Source organism: Penicillium nucicola, assembly GCF_028828085.1.
Source record: "Penicillium nucicola strain IBT 29836 chromosome Unknown utg000010l, whole genome shotgun sequence".
Classification (NCBI taxonomy): domain Eukaryota; kingdom Fungi; phylum Ascomycota; class Eurotiomycetes; order Eurotiales; family Aspergillaceae; genus Penicillium; species Penicillium nucicola.
The window spans coordinates 5,658,538-5,682,504 of record NW_026643134.1 but is presented as its reverse complement, the minus strand read 5'-3'; the positions used below and the strand labels follow the sequence as shown (position 1 = coordinate 5,682,504).

Below are 23,967 nucleotides of genomic sequence, written 5' to 3'. Positions count from 1 at the left end.
CCTTTGGCCCTTTGATCCGGCCATCAAGACTAGCGTTGGCAACAAAGACCAGTCAACTCAAGACTGCTTCCCCCGCACTTGTCGCTTAGTGGTGGGAAATATCGGCTAACGCAGAGTGCATCCAATGATCAAAGCAAATCTGCAAGGATGATCCTGCGACTGTTCAACGTGACTGACGCCAAATACGCCTATTAAACACGTTCGACCAATGATCACCAGCCCTAGTGGTTATATCACGCCACTGGAAGTGAATTGAGTGGCCAAATTGTCCTCTTGACACCCGGTTGATTGCATTGCTCCGTGGCGGAATAGGTCACTAGCAACATTCTAAATGCCGGTGGTACATTTCGCCCCTTAGCTTCGCTAGGTGACTGTCGCAAGCGAAGCAGAAATACCCCGGCACATCCCTCTTGGCTGGACTGCAGATCGCGGATTCTCGATCCATTTCTTGGGACCTTCCTACCTACCCAGTTTGTTTACTCTTCGATACGTCCGTCAGAGCAATGGTAAAATCGGGGGCTGCAATCGCCGTCGAGGCAAGCTTGGACAAGGAAAACACCAAGGAACATATTGAGGAGGTAGCGTTGGCACGCGTGACCGAGGAAGACTTGTGGAAGCTGTCCCAGGAGTCGTTGCAAATATGGTCATGGACTGGATTCCGTCTGGGTCTCATCATGTTCATCCACGGGTGCAACCAAGCTGGCTTTGGAATTGATTGGGGTGTCATTGGTGGTATCAATTCCCTCCAGCCATGGCATGACTACTTTGGCTTTGACACTTCAGGTGGTACATATGGTCTTGTCAATGCCCTGATGCAGATTGGAACTGTCTGCGGTGCTCCTTTTATGGCTTTGGCCGATGTGATCGGCCGTCGTGGAATCAACTTTGCCGGCAATGCGATTGTGATTTTCGCAGCTCTTCTGCAAGGCCTGGCCGTTAACCTGCCCATGTTTATGGCTGGACGATTCTTCATGGGTTTCGGTACTGCTCTTATGTCGAGTTCGCAATATATTGGTGAAATATCCCCCGTTCACCTCCGTGGTCGCATGGTCGGCTTTTTCGGAGCTTGCTTCCAAGTCGGCAGTCTGACCATGCTCGGTGCGATGATTGGACTTTCTACTCTGTCGGGTAATCTTTGCTGGCGTATTCCCCTCATCCTCGAAGCCCTCTTTCCAGCCATTGTCTGCGTGGGCATTTACCTTGTCACCCCCGAGTCGCCTCGTTTCTATGTTATGAAGGGCGATCGACAAAAGGCCAAGGAAATCGTGGCCAAGTATCACACCACCAGCACGGATATCAATGAACCAATTGTCGAGATTGTTATCAGACAGATCGAGGAGTCTCTTGAGGCAGATCGCCATCGATCAGGTACCAGGGCCTTCTGGGATTACCGAGCTTTCTTCACCAAGACAGCACGATACCGTCTCCTGGTCCTGGTCTTGTATTCGATCTTCCAACAATGGAACGGCGGCAGTATTATCACATACTATGTTAGTAATCTAATCCTGAAACTGGAGTCTTGACTAACATTTAGCAGATGACACCTTCACTGCAGCAACTGGGAATTACCGGCACAAGGCAGCAACTTGGCATTACCATTGGAACCACAGCGGTTTACTTTGTCTTTACAGCCGTTGGATCCCTTCTCGTTGACAAGTTCCGCAGGCGGACCTTGATCTTTGTTGGTTTAATCAGCATGATCATCTTCCAAACGGCGACTACCATCACATCGTGGCAGTATAGTCTCAGTGCCAACAATGCTGTGGCGGCACTCACCCTCCTTTGGATCTTCCTTTATCAGACCTTCTCTGCGACGTTCATTGCGACCATGCACAATCTGTACCCGATTGAGATTCTCTCTCTGCCTCTTCGTGCAAAGGGAATGGGTCTATATGGCCTGATCCAAGGCGGTGCTGGAGCCGCGCAAACGTACGGAATTGGAGTCGGCATCGCCAAGGTTGGATACAAGATTTGGGTGGTGTATATCGTTTACAACACCGTCCAGCTTGTCTTGTCTTACTTCATCTTCCCAGAGACCGCCGGTCTTTCTCTGGAGGAGATTGATACGGTGTTCGAAACACCCGGTGTTGCGCCAGTCAAGATGTCGTTGGACATCCAAAAGGCCAAAAAGGAGAGAAGCGCCGCGGGACGGGACGAGGAGACTAGGTTTGGATACTAAGTTTCTGTAGCGAGAAACAGCTAGTCAATATTTCAAGGAAGTGCACTAATGTCATTGATATATGTTTCCTGTTGTGGTTTCAGCCAAACTCTACATTTTTTCAGGTGTAATTGGAGCGGAGCAACCATTCTTCAGCTCCATATCTGCTCATTGAATCGACCCCATAGAGGTAGACTTTAGCTTCAAGCTGATTAAAGATTACACACAGATCTGACCACCACACTGCACAGGTGAAACAGATGAAACGCGTTGGACCCGATATGACCCTGTGCCTACCCGTCGGGGGGTTGCTTGTTCTGTTACACAGTATCCGTCTTCTGTCTTCTCAAACGTACATGAGACAACAGGAACACGAGATTACATACAAGTTGACTCTATTGAGGTCCCAGAAGGGCATGCGGTAGGGGTGCCTTCGTTGTGGAATAGCCTCAATGGCACACATCAGATGATCTCATGAGCCCTAGAATGCCCGGACGCTTGGCTGGGCACATCTCACTTCCCGACAACCCTGCCCGATGGAACTCTTTTTTTCTCCGAGTATCATTGCTACCAGTCCAGAATCCAATCATATTCTACAATTCCCCTACATCCTGTCTTGCAGCGTTGCACAAGCAAATCAGGTGCCGAGTTAAACCTTTGACCTCCGGCCCCGAAGCTCTTCTCAACTTTGCATTTCAACAAGTATCTTTCTGGCTCAGGGCTATTTTCATCTCTATTATCCTATCATGCGCTTTGGCCAGAAGGGCAAAACGGTCAACAGCCTTCTTGCATGTAATGGCACAGACCATGTGGTTTGGTGCTCTGTAGCCCTAATATGGCCATTCCTGAGGAGATTGACTGGTGACGCAAGTCGGAGGAAGTATTAAGATGAGCCAAATCAGATATTTGCCTGATTGAATCTAATTGGACATTCTAATTCAGACATGGAAGACTTATGCATGTCTCTATTGGAGCAAACTCATCATATTAGTTATAGTCTGGCCCAGTCACAGCATCAGTCCATATGACGTCGAGGTTACCAGCAGATCAAAGTTCCTTTTCTTCAAGGGGAAGTGGTGAGATGTGTACAATTGTCAAAGCTTCAAAGCGAAGGACAATGGCTCATATCAAGATCTGTGCAGGAACATAGAGAATAACCAGCGGGCAAAGTGGAAATGACGGGCAGGCTACATCAACTCTATTTTCGTGTAATGCGGCTGCTTGCCTACCAATGTCTTATCGAAAAGGCCTCGTGGCAAGACTCAATAAAGTAATGAGATAAAAGCCAGCGCCAATAAACCTCAATCGCAAGTCCATGCTGGAGATGCCCATTTGCCGACCAAATAGATCCAATACAAGTTGGTTTCCAGCCGTTTCAAGCGCCATCTATGCTCCACTGCATAACCATAGGTCCCCTGGTATAGACCCTGAGATAAATGAATACACACAGACATGTACGCATGGCCATACGGGCCGAGACGGGACTGATGCACCTCCTGATCGATGCTTTGCCCTTTCAACTCCTTCAGTCATGCACGCCCAGTTACGTGGTCTGGCGATTAGAGGATTGGTGTTACCATGACTCTTCCAATGGGGACTTCAGGTGAGCTGGCAATCATGTCGAATGGCTCGATGGCTCTCATCACGAGACAGAAGACAGTGTTTCCAGGAGGCAAACGAGTCATCGCTGCTCAACACGAGATGTGCAGGGCCCTTCTCGAGTATGGCGCTCAGAGGCACAAATAAAGACATTCTGAGCTGAGCTGAGCTGTTGGATTCTTGGAAATTCTTCCCAATGTATGAATTTGCATGTGTCTTTCAATCTCCTTCTATTTCCGGGCTGGCTTGACGGTGGCTATGGCCCCCGTCTGCAGCCTTGAGGTGAGTGTGATACCGGGGTGTCGGGTATTGGAGTATTGGAGGGGCGATGTTTCCTCCGAAGGAGAATGACGGTGAACATGATCTTGGGTATAATTAACACTTGCTCGCTCTTATTTTCTTTTTGTTCTTCATTAGCCTGTCAATCTTTGGTCTTTTTTTTGCTGCATTGGTTATTCCTATGTCTACATGTGCACGACGAACAGGATATTAGTGATCCATCTGTTTCATCAGTGCCGGTCTGATATACAGACTTCTTTTCATGAATATAATACTATCTTCTTTACTACAGCCTTTTAATTCTCAAAGACACCCCCTACTGCTATCCCGACGGTGGCACATTTATATTCAAACGTGTTGCCTCCGCTATGCCCCCGAAGAGCGCACAAGACAACATGGTGCCCGAGGCTCAAGGACTCCAATACAGCAAATTCGAAATGACCCTTTTCCTGACTCAACTAGCGTGGAGATCCACGTATGACGAGCGCATGGCTTCGCAAGATTCCAACCTGACTTCGGTCACCGAAGCCCAAGGCCAAATCCTCAAGCGATGGAAAGCTTTAATGGACAGTGAAAAGGAATTGGCAGGCAAGGAGGAAAATTTCTCCCCAGGTGTCATGAGAGAACTGGCGGTTTATGAGTGGCGATACAAAAGACTGGAAGCTACAATGGATGCACCTCAGAAAGGATGATGCAAAAGTGTTTTTGATTTTGGTTGCTACTACTTTTCTTGCTCTTTCTTTCTTTCTGTCTATCCAAGCAACAGGAGATCGAAGCATTGCAGGCGTTGGCTTAGACTCTGCGGCGTGTGTTTAATCTAGTTTGACGAATATCATTTCTAATTGTTCGTACTCAATAGCAAACGTGAGTCTTTCTAGGCGTCAAAATGGGCGAAATCATGTAGCCAGTCTTGATGCAACATTTTCAAGCCGTGTCACACAGCCGGTCAATATTATGAGGCCAATTTCAGTGACATCTCTTGTGTTGTATACTCAGGTGAGGCATTTGGAGTATTTCAGCACCAGAGGTAATAGCAACAGACGAGCCCAGGAGTCGCATTGATTGTATCACATTGTAATACGTTGAATCAAACTGTGGAATATACTGATCAATAACAGGCCAATTGAAAGCTGTGCTCAATCTCGGAATTCCGATGAGATCCGGGATTTCTCTGATGCAAATTGGGTGAAAGTTTGACTGCTACAATCCTTGTACTGTAATCTTTATTATTCGTCAACAAGGTGCAGCAACTCAAGGGAATACGACCCTTGAAGGCTCCTGCACCTTTGCATGGGTTAATCGTTCGGCTCTCTCGGCCGAACTATTCTATCCAGATGAGCGTCCAAGAAAGACACACATTAATACATTAATAGAACAGTGTCCCTACCGTACATCTTTGAACTGACGCATCTCAAAGCGCATCATGTCCCACGGCTGCTATTGACCAGGGATTCGAGTACACTACCAACCCAGCCTCGTGCAACCTCCCAAGGACAATAACAAGGACTTAGCCTGCTAAACAACTAGTCCGGTTCAACCAATAAATTTGTAGCTTGGGCTTCACTATATTGTGCCCTCTTGTCTGCACTCGCATTGATGCCTAATGCCATGACGAAGAAACAAAGCCACATGACTGAATTATGATCATGAGGCCCTTTTACCCATGGCGTAGAGGCTAATGTCCCAGGCTTTAGAAGCAGGTGCGACGGCGAGGAGTTGTTGAGGCAGTGACTAGTCTTGCCTTTGGGTTTGTTCAAGAGCCATCTTATATCCATAGCTGATGATGACAATGCAGATTCTGTAATACCAAGCGCTTCTCGTAAAATCGTTAAATTTTAAATCTAGCATTTCTCCGCCTTCAACTAAGTATCTATGTCATTTATAGACTGGTCTTTCATCACATATCCATATGTAAACAAACAAGTCGAGAAAAGAAGATTGAATAAACAGAACCATATAGACAAGCAAGTCCATGGAAAAGATACAAAACTCGATCATGGCTATCAACGGAAGACAATAATGATATAAAAGTAATGACAAAAACAGGTTCAATATTCCAATGACAACCCAACAGCACGAAAACCAAAATGGGAATGAGGATAATAAGAGAAAAGAACAAAACGATTGACCCCAATGACGCCTGGTTCCTATCTTTCCAACTCGGGGTATAAGTAATAATGCGGAGACTCATTTCCTCGGCAGAGACTGCATGGGGAAAGATCTCGGCTCGTCAGATGCAGAAGAGGAGTGGCTGGTGGGTGTACCAGCACCAGCATCCATGCTGACTCGGGATCGCTTTTCGCGAATGGCAAGGCGGGATTTGGGGTAGGATGGCACGGGTGCGAGGTATCTGTCCAAAAGTTCACTTAAGATGGGCGAGCGTACTGGTTTCGGAAGATAATTGTTCATGCCGGCCTCAAGACACTTTTCGCGATCGCCTTCAATGGCACTCGCCGTCATGGCAATGACTAGCACTTGATTCACGTTTGGATCAGGGTCGCGGCGTAACTCGCGGGTGGCGTTGTATCCGTCAAGAGTGGGCATCATCACATCCATCAAAACTACGTGGAATGGATTGCCTTCTTTAGATTTCGCGCGTAGGGCGTCGACGGCTTGCTTGCCGTCGCTATATGCCTCAGACTGAAGGCCGAGACTGGTGACGAATTTGACTGCGATCTTTTGATTGATCGGGTTGTCTTCGGCGATGCACACTCGGATCTGATCACGGGGGATCTGGGTAAGGTCACGGGCTGAGGACGTGGGTAATTCCTTGCTTTCGGTTTGACTCAGATCCTGAGACCATGCAGCCTTGACGGCTGTTTTCTTGGGCGCTTTGTTGAAGACCAAGTGGAAGGTCACGGTGGTTCCCACGCCTGACTTGGATTCAAGCCAGATAGCTCCACCGAGAACATCTTCGATAATGGCTTTGCAAATAGACAATCCTAATCCACTGCCACCATACGATCTCTCCGTGGAGGCATCAGCCTGTGAGAAAGGCCGGAAAAGTCGCGCCTTTTGCTCGTCTGGAATACCAATACCAGTATCGGCGACTGAACATTCAAGGCGAACACGACCCTTGCCTTCGCGGGCAACCCTAGCGCTGATTGTAACTGATCCACTGGGGGTGAACTTGTAACTATTGCTCAGCAGATTCATGAAAATCTGGTGCAAGCGAACAGGGTCACCAAGGACCACAAGGTCTGGCGGAACTTTGTCGAGGTTCTCAATGGTTTCTAAGCCTCGGTCACGATGTGTGTAACGCAGAGCTCGAATTACCTCCGATATGGTTTCCTTTAAATTGAGGGGAACTGTAGAAATTTTCATCTTTCCAGCCTCCAGCTTTGAGAAGTCTAGAATATCGTTGATAAGAGTGAGCAAAGTATCAGCGCATACGCGAATCGATTCAACGTATTCATCTTGCTCGTTGTCTAGATAGGTACGCTTCAGAAGTTCCGATAGACCGATCACGCCGTTCATGGGTGTGCGCAGATCATGAGAGATATTGGCGAGGAAAATAGATTTGGCTCTGGCTGCATCTTCCTTGAGTTTGACGTTGTGCTTGGCTTCAGCCTCGGCAATCTTTGCTTTTTGCTCTGCCTCGCGTGCGAGTGCAAGTGCCCGTTTTTGAGACTCAATCATTGAAGCATTCTTAGCACTGACCTTGCGAATCTCACGGAAAAGCAACGCGTTCGACAAGGAAATGCCCATTTGATTGCAAAGCAAGTGCAAGACGACGACGTTGCGTTGAGTGAACCAGTTTGGTTTTCCTTCTAAGTGAATCACACCGAGTAGCTGGTCTCCCTGGGCGACTGGCAACGCGATGACAGAGCGACCCGCGGGGAAGTTAGCCAGGTAAGAATCGCTTACGTTGGAGAACCGTTCGTCTTCGAGCACGTTGTGAACAAGGACTTCTTCCTTTGTACGCATAACATACTGTGAGATCTGCAAAGCCATTCGATCATCCATTTCAGGGAATGGAAGACCCTCCGGGTATGACTTCTGACCCCTTTCAGCGTCACCGGCTGCAGCAATTGCGAAGCCATGCTCGTCAAATTCGGTGGCAATGATTGCAAAGTCAGAGCCATTGCAGGATTCGAGAATAATCTCAAGCATTTTCGTGAAGAGCTTGTCGATTTGAAGTTCAGACGACATGACTTGGCTGGACTCAAGGATGCTAGACAGATCAATGATATCCAGCCCCACGCTTGAAATGTCAAGGGATTGGTTCTCGCCACCATTTTTCTCGATCCAATGTTGTCTTCTCTCTTCCTCTTCCAGTTGCTGAGGAAGTAGTATCTCTTGTTGCACAACTTCACGGCTGATCTCAAGAAGCGAGTCGACAGTTTGACAGCTAACATCTACGGTCTTCGCTGATGTCGCTGTCTTGAGCAACCACTCGTGCTTCTCAGCAAGATGTGTTGCCTTGCCACCAGCGCTGATAGAATTCCATGCGGCTATGGCTTCCTGAATCACAGCGCGAGCAGCTCGCTTCGCACCACGCCTGACCAAAAATTCACCTTGCAGCTCCAGTGCTAAGGCTTCTTCCAAGGGCCACCCATGAATTTGACAGTGGTCGATCGCAGCCTCGTAATTCTGGATGGCGGCATTGTGGTCATTGCGGACCTCAGATATCAAAGCCTCCAACATCATAGACCACATGCCGTAATTTGCTTCCGAGGCGCTTCGAGCAAAATCAATCTCAGCTTTGTATCCCAGCAGCGTATCCATCTTTCCATCGAGATAGTTCCGCTCAGGGAAATCATTGTGAATCGTGAGAAGTGAGGCAGCTAGATAGAACTGGATCACATAGGCCACACGAGTTGACCAAAGCCTGTGTCTTGTCACCAACAATTGAGTACCCACTTCGATTGCTCTGGTATAATGACCGTAGATGTACAATGGGAACATTGCGAGACCCCAGTAAATGTCGCGAGGTCTGTCGGCGTTGCTCGAGCTGACATCCAAATGTGTCATATATTCATTGGTACTGTGTTTGACATCGGACATAATGCCTTCAGCAAAGCGGAACTCAGTCTTACCTTGAAGAGCACGTGCAACTTGTTGGACTGCAAGAAGACTAGCTCCGCCACGCGTGTCCTGTTGCCACAAAGGAATTTCCTCGGGACTTTCTGTGCAAAAGGCTTCTAACTCGGCCATGTCTTGGCCCAGGTATAAACGAGCCATAGCCATTGATGAGATGCTGATGAGGGTAAGGTAAGGATCGCCCATTGTAAATGAGGCTTCGAGTGATGCTTCGAGGGCAGGTAAAGTCGATGCCATGGGAACACGCAAATGACTGACGTAGAGATTATGAACAATCGAGCCTCGGCTCTGAGTCCACAATTCAGGGCAACGCTCAAGAAGTTCTAGAGACCAATCGCTTAGCTTTGCACCAAATTCGAGGTCCTTAAAGCGACTCATGGCAATCATCGCAAGGTGGGAACATCCGATGGCTATTTGGGTAAAACCGCCCTTGAAGATGTGTATGTTCATCACTTCGATTGCCATGCGATAGAAGGTCAACGCATCATCCCAGTAAGTGACTGTCATCGCCTCAGCCATGACCGCGCCGATATTTTGAACGATTGGATCCTTGCTTGGCGGCTGTTGAACAATACGACCCAGATCGAGGGAGTCAATATGCGACTTGAGTTTCAGATACGCTGCATCACAGTCGGCAAAGGACGTAGGTTTGCGAAGATGAACACCAAGCTCATCAAGACAAGTGAGGAGAGATTCCATCGAGCGATGGTGATCGCCTAGCTGCGCGAAGATCTTGGCTTGAATGATCCAGGCTTTCGACTTGCTTACAGCATCCTTACCATGAGTGAAAATTTCCTGAATCAGCTGGAGCGCCTCATCATTCTGGCCTTGAGACCAAGACATTTCAGCAGTCGCAATGAAGAGCCGCATATTTTCGTCGTAATAGACATCGGGCTTGCGGTCATTCCACAGGTCGTCCTGAAGTAGAGCGATGCAATGACGGAAGTACCAAAGGGCAGAAGGACGCGCGCCTGATTGAGCAGCGGTTTGCCCAGCATCCCAGAGAATCTTCCTATATTCAAGTCGTTTCGGAACGCGGGACTTAATAGTGCGAGACGCCAGTGCCACATGATGAGCCATAGAGTAGCGGCTGCGGTGGTCATGATAATATTTCATCAATGCTTGAGAAGCGATGAAGTGCATCTTTTCTATATTGCGGCTCTCATTCAAAGAGAGGGCAGCTTGCACAAGTCGCTCGTTGCCAAACCTGGAAAATTTGTCAGTCTTTGTGAGTCTAACATAATCAACCCACATACCTGAATTCATCATCGGTCTTGCCGGCATTCAATAGATTGGCCTGTACCAAAAATTGCAACCCAACGACTATGTCACCGCGTGATTGCCTGATGAGTGTGACATTTTGCGGGCATGTCAGATCCACGTCTTCATCGCCGTCTGTTGAATAGAGAAATTCGCTGGTCAAAAGCTTTTGCACCAATGAAAACGAAAATGGGCTCCCAAGAAGGGCTCCCCAGATTATAATGGAGCGAGCGGCGGGTGGAATTTCCTCAAGACGCTTGGTGAGGAACCCAAGGCCAAGGCCTTCTCCGTACTCAGGGGCTACAAACTCCGTGAAGATTCGATCCAAATCAAATAGCCATTTCGAGTCCTTCCAGGAATACCAAATGCAATTTTTGCTGTAACAGGTTTCAAGCATGACACGGACGTAAAAGGGGTTTCCTCGACTTTTCTCCTGAATCACAGCACAAAGAGGAGTCAGTGTTGGATTAGGCTGTTGGTGCATTGTTGCAGCCACAATTTCCATGACATTCTGTTCTGCAAGAGGCTCGAGGGCAATGCGGGTGATTGGAGGCATATCTGTCTCGAACAAAGCCCGGACTTGATCAGATGTAATCTCATTCTTTCGGCTGGAAAGAATGAGCACACAGGGTAGCTTTGCTTTGATGATTTTCAAAACCAAGTCCAGCGTTTCGTCATCCGCGTGCTCGAGATCATCAAGACAAACAGTGATCAGTCTAAATTGACACAGCGTCCTAAGTATTTCGAGGAATGTGTCCATGAGTTTCATATTCTTGGAAGCAGCATTGGACAAAAAGAAATCAAGAGAAGTCTGGCCTTGATCCAAACCCGGAATGTTGACGCGCTTGGATGGCTCGCCTTTTGGCATATTGAATGTGTGCTTGGAATCGGTCGGTCTGTATTTCGCACCTGGAGACATCAGCTGCTCGGGAAGATCCAAAACTCTATAGAGAGTTGGCCACATTGGTCGCAATGCCATCCGAACGCTGTCATGGTAGTTTGTTGTGACATCTCGCTCAGAGAATGTTTGCCGCAGTAAGCTTGCTAGGAGCTTCGCAAAAGGTTCAAATGGAACGCGTTTTGCTCGGTCCAGGCGTGTGATAGCTATGCAGCCAAGCTTTCGAACTGCTGGCTGTATCCGATTCAGGAGATCTGTTTTTCCAATACCAGCAGCTCCCGAGATGGTGATCACTTCACAACGATCACTGCGGCGGCTATACCCTCCGGATCTTTTGGGCAGAGAACTGTACGATTCCGATGTGCTGGCAGCGTGCTGACTTTGAGGTGGTTGACTGCTATGGGTCGTAGAAAGGTCTGTGTTGTAAGAAGAGCGAGAATGTGAGGGGCTTTTCATCCGAGTGGAATCGGATTTCGGAATTTGTGCATCATCAGTTTGGCTCAAAGTACTCTCATGCGTTGGTGTTTGAGATGACGTTTCGCTAGTCGGCGCTGCGTCATGGGGGGTTACAGGTGATAGTCCGAAACTGGCGGCACCAGAGGTCGATGTTGGAGGCAGGCGAAAGGAGCCAGAATCACCACTGGAGACAGAAGCTAACTCAAAGCTTTCGACACGACTATCGGAAATAGACGACGATGAAGTGAGAGCATGCATCGTACTGGGACTCTGCGCACCAGCTTTGGCCAAGGTTGCTTCCTGGCGCTTGTTAACTTTTTCGATAACGCCAATGATCTTGTCATATTCGTGTTGCCGTCCAAACATCTGTGATGGAAGCGTAAAGAAGGAAGAAACATCATCTTGCGCAACTTTGAAATTACTCAAGGCTTCACTGTCTCCATCACCAAGCAGTTTCATGATAGTTGTCAAGTCTCTCTTCACTGAGGAGATTGTGTTATAACGGTCATGGACCACTTTTTGAGTCATTTTTTGGACCACGGCGGAGAGAGCATCTGGGATATCCATTCGTTTCCCGGAAACTGGTATCAATCTCTTGCCTAGGACATTTTGCACAACTTCGACGGGATCGGTTCCATCGAAAGGCAGTTTCCCGACCAGCATCGACCAGAAGAACAGGCCCAGTGCATAGATGTCAGTACGGCTATCTGGTTCCGTCGGCATTCTTCCAGTCTGCTCTGGGGCAATAAATTGCAACTTGTATTTGGCTCCAAGCTCGCGCGATACGGAGGACCACCCCTCGCTGAGCACATTATCAAATGCCCTTGCACCATTCCCTGTATTTGCAAGCTTAACTGCTCCAGTGTCGGCACAGAAATGGAACGCATCGCCGCGAATTTCACCGTGAACCGTCTTCAAGCCATAGTGCAAAATTTCCAAGCAATCGCAAGCGCCGATTGCGAAATCGAAAAATGCTTGCAAAGAGATTTGCTCGTTTGGTGTGGCGTTGTTGCCCTCCCCTCTGGATCCGGCGATGAATGAGGCAGGACCAAAAGTGACCAAATCCCGAAGCCTATCATGACCTGGTGATTCGAAGATCGCAACCAGGAGTGTCTTTGAATCGCCAGAGTCTGCCTGTAGCCGGACTAAATCGATCGGTCTTATTGTGTGGTTGCAATCCGGATCGGATGATTGCACAATCGACCTCAGCATGTGAAATTCGCGTTCGAGTCGGACAATGTTGGTAGATATTCGTGCGATAACGGGGATCCATATCTGTTCGTGCTCGCCCCGAGAAAGTGAGATGTCACTGCTTGTTTCGCTAGCGCTTGGTCTGCGCAAAGCTCGAGCTGACGGCCGGCTTTCTGTGCGAGGGGAGAAGCGGGTGAAGCTCGATGGTCCGGAGGAAGCAGGCCCCGAGGAGTTGGCGATAGGGGTCGACAGATCGGATTCCAGGGCATGGCGAAGTCCTGAAATATGCCAGTGGTTATATGTTGAGTGGAAGGGCTCCGTTGCTTGGTCCCAGATATAGCCAGGCAACTGACTTAATCGTTCAAACAGGCGGGCCGGTGGAAGTGGCAGGTCCTCGCCGAAAAGAGTATCCTCCATCTCTCAGTCTTTTGTGGGGTTAGCCCGACGTATTTCCATCGGCCTGTCTCTGACAGGAGTATCGTGGGTCGAATTTCAGTGGGTGGGGGGCGGAGGATAGGATCACAGAAGATCGGACATGAGGGATACACGCGGCCACAAGACAATGAACTATGCAAGCTCGGTCGCGTTACCGTCTAATGATCAAATATGTCGCCTTGAGGCGTAGAAGATCGTGGGCATCTAACAATAGGTTGTATGCTGAAACTATCTAGGGAACCTTGAAACGTTCGGAAATAACGATTTTCTGCCTGAGGCTGAGATTAGTCATCTTTTTTTTACCAGGACCCTCGGGTTTTATGGGCAGAGAGAGAGACACCGGATCAGGGGGTGACTGCTTTTTGCTAGCCTCAAAGGACAGTCAACGCCTCGTGAGCTGCAATATGACTTCCAACATCTGACATCTGTAGGTTCCTCTCCTACGTCATTGAAATATGGGCTGCTTTGGTCTAAATATACTTTTTTGGTTCAACTACGGACACATCCGCAACTTTGCAGATAGCCAAGTCCCATCTTTGGGATCGCACACCTCTGATAGCCAGACGGAGTAGAAACAAACAATTCCAGATACTAGGACATGAACGTGGATCTTTTAGTCTAGATTGATTAGCGGTGATAGTACAACAATAGAGTCCATGTGCTGCTTAGCGTGGGGAAAAGGGGGGATGAGGAATCCTGGCGAATCATTAATGTCTAAAAGCAAAGGAAGGTTAGGTTATGTGACTATAGTCTTTCTCATCCATATCACGTTCAGTGAACACGCTTCTCTTGCGCTCTAGTCTCTTGTCCCGATCACGTTTAGTTGCTGAGTGGCAGTTCATGCCTATTTCATCAGGCATCCAATACACTCCGAACTCCCACAATATCCTAACAGGAGTTGGCATTGCCAAGAGATGATCAGGGACTAGATTTTAGGGTTATTGTCAACGCTAACTTTGGGTTTGGAGTGCTAGGTTGATAATGCAGGCTCATTGAAACAGGACAGAAAAAAAGAAGTTGTATATACACCCAGGACAGCCAGTCAGCCTTGGAGGATTAACTATTATACCGACTGACGACAGGGGGGGGGGTTCCTCAGCTGATATAGATCGGATGACCGTCGGCGCTGACATGGCTTCGAATACAATACCCTACCCTGTCCAAATTGTGTCTGCAGTGGGTTTTTGCGCAAAAAGGGGCGTCGGCAGCCCCATGCTCCAATCGTTCCCCAATCGAGCCAACTTAGCGCCACCAGAGCCCCGTTGACGTCGGCTGGTCGATCTCCTCGTTCCCAGGGCTGGCCGCTGCACGGCGTCACCATCCATGTTGGGCTTTCTAGACTCTCCATTCCGAGTACATTGGAGGCTGATCAAGGGGGTCAATGGCCCTTTCCCCTCTGGTCTAGACCTTAGGTTAGGGCCTCCTTGTTGCGCTCTGGCATATCTTGACCACTATGTGACGACAATACCAGCGGTCCAGCGGTAAGAGATGTGGTAACCATCCTTTGACCAACCATATCCCACGGGTCACCTATTCATGTCAAGTTCAGGCTAGGATCATCACGGGAGTAGTGTCAAAAGAGTATAGTATCAGATCGGATGAGTGAGGAGAGTATAAGTATAGTAGGAGTTCGTGGCACCGGTACCGGGTATCGAGGATCCAAGGAATGAATTCAGGTACTTTAGCGCACAATAACCAGGGTGGTTCACTATGAAGTCTGGAAAATAAAGAATCAAGGGTGGATTCTAAGAGTAATCATAGATCGGAATATACTCATGTCAACAGAATCACCAAACACACCCTTCCTCAAGTGATGAGACGAAGCTTTTATTTCATAGGGAGACGCTACGTCATAATCCTTCCCCCCCCCCCCCCCCCCCAGAGCCGGTGCATCACTGCCAGTCCACTTTTCCTTTCCTTCATCCACTCCTAAATCGATCCAAGCAATGGGGCCTGTTTCTAACAGCCCAACACATTTCCTCCCTTTTAGGATTTTGGCTTCTGGATTCTAAATCCATCCAACACTCATCTTCTTCCTTGGCGCCTTTTCGACCTTTCCCTCGATGGTCATGACATGACCTCATCCTCCCTGTGCCCCAGCCTTCCCACAAGTTTTTCTCGCCGGTGAGAATGGGGGACGTCCATAGTAGGAGAAGTCCTCCATTATCTTCGCCCACCGAGACCCTATCGTCATCCGTTTCGCAATCTCAGATGCAGCTGCTCCGATCGCCCGGCTACCGCCCCTCACACAGTCAGCAGTCCCAGAAGTTGGCTGATGAACTCGCAGAGAGGGTAGACGCTTTGGAAAAGGCATCGGTGCAGATTCCTCGTTTATCGCGTGGCGACTCCACGGAAAGTAATGATATTGGTCTGACACCGATCACCGAAAACCCGCGATCGGAACGTGAGCGACAGGAAGAGCAAGGACGGAGCTCACATACCCTAAAGGAGTTACGGAGGCAGATGGAAGAACTGCTCGTTTATCAGCAAATGCAGCAAACCCAGCCCGCCAATCCACCCCAGTCCCAACCAGTTTCGAATGATACCCCAAGAAAAAGAAGATTATCCAACACCTCCGTCGAGGTTCCAGTAACCATCGTGCACCCATCCACAGGCTCAACAGACTCGGCCGGAACAATTAAAGGCGTCGATACTGAAATGCCATCACCCGATCACCCACAACCGACACCATCGTACCCCTTTCCACGAATGCAGCAACGAGCTGCCAAGATGGGACTTGAACCAGTAGGGCGCGTTGGACAATTCAGATTGAAGCTGCCCACTGAGAAATCACCTCCCACAACGGAGTCTCAGACTCAAAGTTTAGCAAATGACACGCAACCCACCCCCGTGTTTCTACCGGATCAACATAAAAGTGCTGTCGAAGACCCTAACTTTGCCAGCCCCAACCTGTACGATCTGACACTACAGCTAAATGCTTTGTCAGGCCTCGAATCGTGGTGGACCAATTTGATCGACATTCTGCAGACCCATTATGGCGCCGATCGTGCATCACTTGCTGTTCCTGGGGACATCACAGATCTAGAGAACGTGCCATGGGGTCAAAAAGCAGTCTTCAACGGCAGTACCGATACCTCGTTGGATGACCTTCAATCGCGTTCTTTTGATAGGCCTCTGTCTCCCGAAGCCGCGGAAACACCTGCCACCCCGTGTCAGAACGAACAACCGGCCATGAAGAAGCCTGAAGACGGCTTGCAGAGCAATGCTTCAACCACGAGGCCTTCCCTATCATCGCGCCATTCTTTCGCGGGATTTGACAAGCACAAGGTAAAAGCCCCGGACATAGATCGATCACAACATCTCAAGACCAATGTCAAGTCTGCGAAAAAGCACGTCCAAATTGCTGGCCAACAAGAAGAGCTTGCAGACGATACCCTCAACACCCTCCTCGGTGGCTTACGATCAGCTGTGTTCCCGGTCCCCCGAGCATTAGAGGTGGAATCAGATCCTCTTATCAAGCGCACAGGCGTACCCAGATTATTTGGACGGACCCGTCCTGCAGTTTTGACTCGCCAATACTCAGCGAACCCTGAGGATCACTTGTACCCTTGGCCCGAGCCTGCTCAAAGTCCAAGTGAGACGATTCAAATCACTCCCATTGTCGATGGCCCAGAATCTGGCCTGAATCATGGCACACACCCGCCACAGATTCCCTCTGCCCTAGGCTCCATTAGGCTGAGGCAATACGATGAATATGAGCAAATCCCTCAATCTCCATGGTCCCAGTCTCCTGCTCCCTCACCTGCACCTCGTACCCATGCAGACCAAAATCCATTTTTTTCAAACCATGCGGTTGATGAAGATGCTTTCTCCAAGAATCCACCCTCGCATGATTATTCCAACAATCTCCCGCTGGAAGCTATTGGAATTGATGAATCCAGAAGTGTCGTTCACATTCCTCTCCTACACGGTGGTCATTTTAACCAGGACTCCTCGTCGACATTGAGATTTCCTGTGGCTATTGTATCAATACTGTCTACAATTGTGCCCTATCCACCCAATCTCAGGCAATCACTCGCCCTTTTGATGCCTCACTTGACGAACTCTTTTTGCTTGGCTCAACGAGTGACTCAGCTTGAAAAGCAGGTATTGTCCAAAGCGGAGACCCCACGCTATGGTAACCTGCTAGGTCTCGGAGGAACATTTTCAGATGCAAGCAGCGAGCTGGAACTCGTTGCGGGACTGAGTGGCCATGTCAACTACTCCGTCGGTGATAATCACCCAATGTCTGCGCATACAAGCATCACCAGCCCCAGCGACCGTTCATCGACGAAATTCAGTCCCGCGGTTTCTGCAATGGGCACACCAGGATTTGATATAGGACATGGTGACGGTTTTTCGAATTATTCTCCAAGATTTACCTCGCGTTCTGGGGGAGAAGGCGCTGATGGGTACTTCAATGTCCCATCACAGAAAAGCAATCGAGAAAATGTTCCTCAAACCAGACCTCGGCTCCCAAAGTCAAAAACCAACATTGGGTCTTCAACACCAGCATCCCCAGGCAAAGTGGTTGGCAAAGCAACCACTTGCGAGGACGCGTATCCACAAGACCTGGGTGTAATTGTCGGATCTCCACTGCAAGAAACCAGACCTCATCTTCCTAATCTTTCTCCAACTCAGCAGTCATCACGTCAAGCTTCTACAAACTCATTGTATGCTCACTTGCAGCGAGAGATCTCACGCCCGGTACCTGATACAATCGCCCATTTGATGTTGAACTCAATTCCATTGCATCTATTCTTGGCCAAGCCCCAGAGCGGCGAGGTAATATGGACCAACAGCAAGTTTGATGCATACAGACGAAGTCAGCCACAGGAGCATACCTTGCGAGATCCGTGGCAAAATATACACAGCAGTGAACGAGAGCATGTGGATAGTGAATGGGCCAATGCTTTACGAACAGGCGCACAGTTTACGGAAAGAGTTCGGGTTAGAAGATACAATGATGAATCAGCGTACCGTTGGTTCATTTTCCGAGCAAATCCATTAATCTCATCGGCAACAGGAGAATTGCTGTATTGGATCGGCTCTTTCCTCGACATCCATGAGCAACACATTGCTGAACTTGAAGCAATTCAAGAAAAAGAGAAATTTGCCATCGACGCAAAGTACCGGGCATTCTCTAATTCGATCCCACAGGTCGTTTTCGAGGCAACTGAAAATCGCGGGTTGATCTTCGTAAACGAACAGTGGAATTTGTATACGGGTCAAACCCTCGAGGAAGCACACGATCTTGGATTCGCGAAACACGTGCATCCCGATGATCTGGAAAAGTGTGGTGGATTATCCCTGAACAAAGCAGCTCGTTATGCAGACTCGGACGACATTGCCCCATCATCATCCATCATAGGAGTCGGATCAGCTCTTGATGAACTGGTGAGACGCGGAGTTGCATCTTTGCAGAAAGATGAAAATGGCCGAGTGTTCTATTCTACCGAAATCCGTCTACGTTCCCGAGGTGGTGACTTCAGATGGCATTTGGTTCGCTTGGTACGTGTCAAGACTAGCAGTTTCGGAAGCGAGGAAGCCTCTTGGTACGGCACGTGTACCGATATCAATGACCGCAAGAACCTTGAAAGAGAACTCAACAAGGCTATGCAACAGCTGAACAATCAAATGGAGTCCAAGACGAAGTTCTTCAGTAACATGTCCCATGAGATTCGCACTCCACTCAATGGAATTTTGGGCACCATTCCCTTCATTCTCGATACACAGCTTGACAGTGATCAGCGGCGAATGCTTGACACCATCCAAAACAGCTCCACCAATCTCCGTGAGTTGGTTGACAATATCCTTGACGTTTCGCGTGTCGAAGCTGGAAAAATGTCAATGGTTAAATCTTGGTTCCACATCCGATCAATGATCGAGGATGTGATTGACACCATCGCCTCTCGAGCGATCGATAAGGGCCTTGAGATTAACTATCTCATAAGCGCAGACGTGCCATCTATGGTGATCGGAGATCGATTCAGAATCCGTCAAATTCTCATTAACCTTCTCGGAAACGCGGTCAAGTTCACCGCGCACGGCGAAATACATATCGCTTGCAAGATGCACCACGATGAGATTACAGATGATAAGGACACCCAAGCATTCATGAATTTTGAGGTCGTAGATACCGGGAAGGGTTTCAGTCCACAGGATGCGGAACGACTGATGCAACGGTTTAGTCAACTTGGAGAAAATGGTTCTCAGCAGCATGCAGGCAGTGGCCTTGGGCTATTCCTGTCAAAGCAACTTGTTGAAATGCATGGCGGCAAACTCACCCCTAGTAGCAAAGAGGGTCAAGGAGCAAAGTTCTCTTTTAATGTGAAGGTCGATGCTCCTCCACCACCGTCACCTTCTGAACAACCTAAATTGCTTCGCCATGGTTCAAACGGCTCCAGAAGACCAGCAAGTTCCAGAACGACCTCTTATCAACAAGCGCCGTCTTTGAAATCTCGAGGTTCTGACTCGCCTTCTGGGCTCAGCTCAAAAGGTCTTTACCCGCCCTCGATGGCATCTTCCGCTTTGCCCACTCCAGACATCGGCTCCGATCCATTACCGCCTCCTTTGGACCAGACCAACAAGACTCTGTTAAACAAACCGGATACTGTTTCAAGTCGAAAAATTGAACCTGCTGTCACAAAGCCTGGTGCAAGCTCAACAAGTCCGCCAGCCCGCATAACCTCGCCTTCCTCTCAAACTTCTGTATCTCCCAACGAAGCAATAGGGCCTATCGCAGTTCCTTCTACTGGTCCATTCTCTATTGTGATCTTGTGTTCGCTTGAGTATTCTCGCAAGGCCACAAAACAGCACATAGAGCAAGTTGTTCCTCGGGAAATTCCTTTCGACATCAAATCGTTGCCTGATGTTGATGAGTGGAAGGATATGATACATCATACTTCCGATCAACAGCCTTGCACTCATTTGGTCTTGAATCTTCCTACCGATGACATCCTCGAGGTCATTCACATTATCTCTGATTCACAGATAAAGCCTGCCCCAGTTGTAGTCGTCATCTCAGATCTATACCAGAAACGCCAGATCAGCACGCGAGTCAAAGAGCTAGCGGCATCAGGGAAGCAGGTCTTCATTGTGCCAAAGCCCGTCAAGCCCTCTGCATTCTCAACCATCTTCGACCCCGAGAGCAAACGTGAATTGAGCAAGGATCGCAACCAAGACATGGCACGCGAAATCAACAACAACTTCAAGACAGTGTCAAAGATGGTCAAAGAAGTGTTGGGTAACAAAGGTTATCGAGTTTTGTTGGTGGAAGATGACGAAACTAATCGTGATGTGAGTTTCTGCCTAACACCAACATTCCAGCGGAAGCAAATACTAACGCATACACAGGTCATGCTGAAATATTTGGATAAAATCAAACTCATGTCAGAAACGGCATCCAATGGAGAGGAGTGTACCAACATGGTGCTCTCCAAAGAACCTGGATACTATTCTCTCATCATTGTGAGTGTTCACCAGCCATTTACTTCTTGTCTATAACTAACATGATGGCAGTGTGATATCCAAATGCCCATCAAAAACGGTTACGAGACTTGTAAAGATATCCGTGACTGGGAACAGAAGAACCATTATCCACAGATTCCAATTATGGCCCTCTCGGCCAACGCAATGACAGACCAAATTGAAAACGCTGCCCGCGCAGGCTTCAATGACTACGTCACCAAGCCTATCAAACATAACGAATTGGGCAAGATGATGATGGGGCTTCTCGAACCTGGTCGACCTCTCATGCTTCTAAGAGACCGCCTCGGCCCAGAGCATCAGAATGCCTTCACTGCTGCTCGTCGTTAATATCATCTCAGATGGCTTCACCACCCCTCCTGGTCATCTGGGTCTTCAGCCCTTCGGCTGCTCGCCTCGCACATTTTGTTTAATTATTATTCTTGTCTTTTTAGCCTTCTTGTTCTCCGCTGGCTCTTTCATTTCGCTTTATCATGATGGACCATGGAGCGACTCTTTTTGGGAATTTTGGAATCGATAACATATACAGTTGACCCTCTGAAATCGTGCTAGACACACCTAGAGTGTGTAAATTCGTGTTGTTGCATTGATTCTTGTTGTATAGGCTGGATTGGTTTTTGGGGTGCTGCATGCCACCTACGGATCTGCATTTGCTATTGAGCCTTGAGAACTATTCCCCAGCATTTTCACGGAATCGGATGGCACTTTCTCTCTACTTCAACCTATTCGGACTCCTCATTTGCGATGTGGTGTCCCTCTGTTTGCCTTCCGGTCCTGTGCATCATGGCGCCAGTTGGTTTTCGAGAACAAACAGAAGCAAAATTGTTCTTTTCATCGCCCTTTCTCCCGTATCTTGTTCCTTTCCCTTTCCTGTGATACCAGACTATGAGCGCACGACTTTCATATATTTTCTGGGTCTGTATTGTTAATAATTCAACTCTTCCCCCTAGACCTATGTAATTTCACTTATTTTTCTCTCTATCCTCTTAGAATTTTGCATCTATTGCTGGTATGATTTTTCTATGTTGAAGAGAATTCCAGATATAGACATAAACCTTGTATAGTTTTGTTATTCCCAATTCGCCCAGATCTCAGCAGTTCCCTAGATCTGACAGGTGCCAGGATCCATCTACCATAGGGTAGACCACTACAACCTGGATCAAGCCGTTGACTCTAGACCAAAGGGGCTAGTGATTACAAGGGAAACCACCGTTAGGCATCAGAGACATACAAGGCGTCAACTATGAATCATCGGTACTTGAGGTCTACTCATGGGCGACCAGATAACCCGAGACCAATCGGAATGGGTGTTCCAAGAGACGAATCAGCCTCGCTCTGAAGCCACCAAATCTCTGATTCCGGGAAGAGAAAAAGTCCAGCCGTATACGAGATACTCCGAAGTATGTATACTGTGATATCCTTGTAAACAAATAGTGCTTAGAGACCGAGGCTGAACAGCACGAAGCAATTGTAAGGTCGAGATTCTCCAATCAGACCGAAGCAGAGTAGCCCAGAAGGGAAAAGCGAGTGAGTTGGCCATGGCCAGTCATGGCGCTGCATGTGGCGGTGAAGCAGTCAATCCCCGCCTCAACCCCACTTGTGCGTTGGAAGAAGAAGACGGGAAAAAATCATACTTGGGTCTTTGACAAGTTGAGAATGGTGTCTGGTGCTTTGTGAGGCTTAAAATCAAATGGGTGGCTGCACTGTGAAGACTGAATTAGTAGGATCAGTATCCACCGTTCTATCCACCCTCGACCCAGAGTCTGGCTCTGGCCTTAGTGGATAGAGACCCGGTTCAGACATCATGTACGCACTCCGGATAGGTCGTCATGTACAGTGACTTGGCTGTAGACCAAAGGTTCGCAATGGCTCTGGGCCTGAGAGGGAGGGGTGGATCAAGGCCGGGTATTGGCTTTGACAGGGAAAAAGGATGTCCAATTCTCAAGGTTGTGCGCGTCATGTCTGATGTGGCCGAATAGAAATGCCCAGCCAATTTGCCAAAGACAAATAGCATCCCTGCCTTCTTCGAGCTAAGGACCGTAGATTGGGAGGTGGTGTCACAGGTAGTATCGACGGGGCATATCGTGGTCAGGCTGCCCTTAGGCTTCTCTTAGGCAGGTATCAGGGTTCGAGATCAAACACCCGGGCCCTTTGAAGGATATGCTCTGCAAGAGAGAGCCTTTCTTTTTTTTGGAATTTTTTTTTTGTCAGCATCTTCATCCAATGATGGGGATGCGGCACAACATTTGCTGGATTGCATTTGTAGCCTGCAGAATGGGCCCCTCCCCTTTCTTCTAGAGTTAGGGTCAAGCAAGTCATCGACCATCTGCATAGAGTGGAGAGAGAGGCTGCTAGGCTGCTCCACGTTGATGGGGCGTCTACTGCGCTTGTTGCTGCTGCACGACTCTGTTGCTGGCCGTGGAGATCGATGGCCATTGGTGGACGACAGAAGGGACTTTCTGGCTGTCGTCTTTGCAAGGCAACTCATAGCCGCATTGGAGCGAACGACGTAGCAGGGATCAGCAAGCCCTTTTGTCTCGTAATTCGACCCCTTTGCATCCGACTTTTTGGTCACACCAAGTCCGGGATCAATCTTGCTCGAACCTCGCATGGGGCCACTAATCTTGGTTCCTTCGAATCAATGCCCGTTGCTCCGCGGTGTTCGGTTCATGCAGTGATGTCCAACATTCCAACATTCTTGATCTTCCCGTGTGACCCTCTTTCGGCCTCGTTTTTGGGCTCTTAGGCTCCGATCTCATGATGTAAGGCCGACACTTCTCTCCTTTCTTTTTGACTTTGGGCTTTTTTTCGAAGAGGACCGGCGATATTAACCGCACAGCCTTTCTGTCTTAACTAATAATCTTGTCAGATTTGGAGTTAGATTCTTGAGAAACATATCGATGTCATACCGGTTCTTGTGTAGTTCACAGGCTTATCTCGGCAAGCGAATCAACCTTGATTGACCCTCTTCCCAGCCACCGAATTTTCGAAGCAAAATAAGTTCGGTGGAAGAGGAGCAAAAAAGTAATTGGGGTGCGGAAAGCGGAAAAGAAAGATAGAAAAGATATGGAGGGCAAAGCCCATATTTATATCTCACCTTGACCAACTCCACCTCTGCTACCACCTTCGAACCCAACCTCCACAGCCCTCCTGACCCTTT

General features: G+C 48.5%; 4 protein-coding genes across 4 annotated transcripts; 3 read left to right on the top strand and 1 right to left on the bottom strand.

The window, feature by feature from the left end:
• Positions 1–503: 503 nt before the first annotated feature.
• N7511_010718 (putative MFS sugar transporter protein) lies at positions 504–2,179 on the top strand (the record flags this gene model as incomplete). Its single annotated transcript, XM_057133095.1, has 2 exons — positions 504–1,490; positions 1,538–2,179. 2 exons carry the CDS (start codon positions 504–506, stop codon positions 2,177–2,179), a joined length of 1,629 nt encoding a protein of 542 aa, XP_056981083.1.
• A 2,225-nt stretch (positions 2,180–4,404) lies between these two features.
• Positions 4,405–4,728, top strand: N7511_010717 (uncharacterized protein; the record flags this gene model as incomplete). Its single annotated transcript, XM_057133094.1, has 1 exon — positions 4,405–4,728. One exon carries the CDS (start codon positions 4,405–4,407, stop codon positions 4,726–4,728), a length of 324 nt encoding a protein of 107 aa, XP_056981082.1.
• Positions 4,729–6,223: 1,495 nt separating this feature from the next.
• Positions 6,224–13,301, bottom strand: N7511_010716 (putative sensor histidine kinase/response regulator; the record flags this gene model as incomplete). The annotated part of the gene is made up of 2 exons (XM_057133093.1): positions 6,224–10,286; positions 10,336–13,301. The coding sequence occupies 2 exons, from the start codon at positions 13,299–13,301 to the stop codon at positions 6,224–6,226; spliced, it is 7,029 nt and encodes a 2,342-aa protein (XP_056981081.1).
• Positions 13,302–15,530: 2,229 nt separating this feature from the next.
• pkhB (putative sensor histidine kinase/response regulator) lies at positions 15,531–21,137 on the top strand (the record flags this gene model as incomplete). The annotated part of the gene is made up of 3 exons (XM_057133092.1): positions 15,531–20,618; positions 20,676–20,789; positions 20,841–21,137. 3 exons carry the CDS (start codon positions 15,531–15,533, stop codon positions 21,135–21,137), a joined length of 5,499 nt encoding a protein of 1,832 aa, XP_056981080.1.
• Between the last annotated feature and the right edge of the window lie 2,830 nt (positions 21,138–23,967).